Source organism: Acanthisitta chloris, unplaced genomic scaffold (genome assembly GCF_000695815.1).
Source record: "Acanthisitta chloris isolate BGI_N310 unplaced genomic scaffold, ASM69581v1 scaffold7269, whole genome shotgun sequence".
NCBI classification, from domain to species: domain Eukaryota; kingdom Metazoa; phylum Chordata; class Aves; order Passeriformes; family Acanthisittidae; genus Acanthisitta; species Acanthisitta chloris.
This window is the reverse complement of record NW_008689812.1, coordinates 50,304-52,983: the sequence shown is the minus strand read 5'-3', so window position 1 is coordinate 52,983 and position 2,680 is coordinate 50,304. Positions and strand designations below refer to the sequence as shown.

General features: G+C 40.0%; 1 protein-coding gene across 1 annotated transcript in view; it reads right to left on the bottom strand.

The window, feature by feature from the left end:
• Positions 1-772: 772 nt before the first annotated feature.
• The window catches only part of MLIP (muscular LMNA-interacting protein), a gene marked incomplete at both ends in the record, with an annotated part of 49,551 nt that continues 47,643 nt past the window's right edge, over positions 773-2,680 (bottom strand). Inside the window, one exon of the mRNA XM_009081569.1 lies at positions 773-826. Coding sequence (XP_009079817.1) covers positions 773-826 — 54 coding nt within the window. The remainder of the gene's footprint in view (positions 827-2,680) is intronic.

Below are 2,680 nucleotides of genomic sequence, written 5' to 3'. Positions count from 1 at the left end.
AACCCCTAAACCCTAACCCAGATCCTCCAGTGCCACATCAGACACCTCTGAAACACCTCCAGGGATGGTGACTGCACCACCTCCCTGGGCAATATCCCAGTGCCTGAACACCCTAACAGGGAAAAAATAATAATATGCTCTGCCTCAAGAGAGAATTGATGATGACTAACAGATTGCTTCTGCTCTCATTAAACCAATTATCTAGGGTGATAACCACTATGGTCCTAGAGTTTAGATATGTAAAAGTAGTAGGGAATTGGCCACTGAGTTTAGACTTCAAGAAAACTGTGTCCTTCTTCAAAGTCAAATAAAATTGGCACTGAATTTTCATACTGGGCAAACTTGGTTTTCTTGACTGTCTTTTATGAAATTCTCAATATCTAATTATCCTAAGTGCTTCTTGTAATTGTTGTACTATTTAAAACAGAAGATACATCAGTGACTGCAAATTGTGGAATGGGTTATTTAAACAGGGCTAACCACAGAATTTAACAATTCCTGCTTGCAAACATCCCAACAGCACAGATCAGGAACCTGAAATCTAACTGTTAGTGTTCTTCCAAGCTCACATAAGCAACACAGGCTATAAAACAATGCTGTTTTTTTGCTTCATTAATCATTAAGAACAATTATTGTTCATCTAGTCCCAGCACTGGACAAAAGAGGTTTGGAAGCTCAGTACATTTTTGCTGATCAACTCCAAACAAGCTATGAAAATAAAAGATAAAGGCAACATGCAAATGCTTAAAGCCATTAAATGTCGACTGATTACCTCCTTAGAGCTGAGTGTCTCATTTTCTGGAATAGGCACCATGGGATGACTGGGCTGCCAAACCAAGATGTCACAGGTTGGAGAGAGCATGAGGTTGAAAACAGGAAAAAGAAATCCATTATCAGGTCAGTTTCTATATAAAATATTAGTAAAGCTTATCAATTAAAGCAAATACCCTCATATGTAGAAAGGATAGCAAGACAATGAGATCATAGAATCAACCAGGTTGGAAGAGACCTCAAAGATCATCCAGTCCAACCCTCCCGTGGTCACTAGCCCATGGCACTAAGTGCCACATCCAGTCTCAGCTTGAAAACCTCCAGGGATGGGGAATCCACCACCTCCCTGGGCAGCACATTCCAATGCCTGAGCACTCTCTCTGGAAAAAATCTCTTCCTAATCTCCAACCTAACCCTCCCCTGGCAGAGCTTGAGTCTGTGCCCTCTTGTCCTGCTGCTGGTTGCCTGGGAGAAGAGACCAACCCCCCCCTGACTCCAACCTCCTGTCAGGGAGTTGCAGAGGGGGAGAAGGTCTCCCCTGAGCCTCCTCTTCTCCAGGCTAAATGGATCTCATTGCCTTCAGGAGATTCTCTCTTACTATTCTCTGTCTGTATGAAAATCAATTTCAAGTTATGGCCTATCTTCTGTTATATTATATTCCCATAATTAAATGGATGGGGAAGGGATAAATCCTTTTGAATTTCAAAGAAGCATCTCAAGTATAAAATCACAGCAAGGGCACCTGCCTTATGATGCATTTAGTGTGTGATAATGCACATGACATTATTTAAAACTGCAACTGTATTTCTGTCACTTTTTCCTTGTTAAATCTCCTCCAAAACAGTTTTCCTTAATCTGCAATTTCACAGACATAAATCATGCAAACATTTAACTGAAAAACACTGTGTAAAAGTAATTACTCTGCAGAAAGGAGTTTCAGAGCTCAATAACTTTCCAGTGTTTTAAATGTTACGTCTTGCATCTGAGTAATGAAGTTTGATGGATATGACAATTTCATACCAATTTCAATGAGATTTTTAATTAGAATACAGGTAAAGAGATAAGATGGAGCTTAAAGGGGCAATGTTAAGATCAGAAGCTGGTGACATTTTCCAATAGAGTGACACAGAGACACCCTCTTCAGAGCAAAGGTTGCTGAAAGTGTTGGTATTTGAGTCTTTTATAACTCTGGAAAAAAAAGACTGGAAGAAGCCTGTTATTTTCATTGTATCAAAGGCATTAATTTGCTTTGGCATTTAGATCAAATAGTAAATCAACAAATTGTGTATTGCTTAAAAACACATTGCTCTTCGTCTAAGAAAATTGATTTGGACACTGTGCTTTTTGAGAAGCAAAACTGATCTGCTAGACTGGTCCTGTATAAAAAGAAAGATACTGAAGTGGAATATACTTCAATTTTCTGCAATTACATTATGGATCTGCTATGTATTGCTCTCTCCCTTTGTAAATGTGCCCTGATTTCTTCTCAAGGAAGAAGGAATCAACTCTAGCAACAGCAGCAGCTTTGAACCCTTTAACTTAGAGAGAAGTTTGAGTCTTTGAAGGATGAGATGCACACTGTAATCCGCTCTCTCACTGCCTGGGCAAGAACTAAAGGAGGGCGTTTGACATCTTCATGTCTTGTCTGCATGGTGGTCAGCTCAGAGTGTTCAGAGGACACTTACCAGGACAGAGCACCTACCCAAATAAACTCAGCCTTGTGCCTCAATCATACTACAACTTACAGCCCCGAGCATGGGGGAAAGATGCTCACAGAATACGATTACCTCACTGCAAAGATGAGCTATCGATATCAGAGTAGCAGATAGTCAAATTAAAAATACCAAAACATGAAGCAGAATCATAGAATCATAGAATCAACCAGGTTGGAAGAGACCTCAAAGATCAT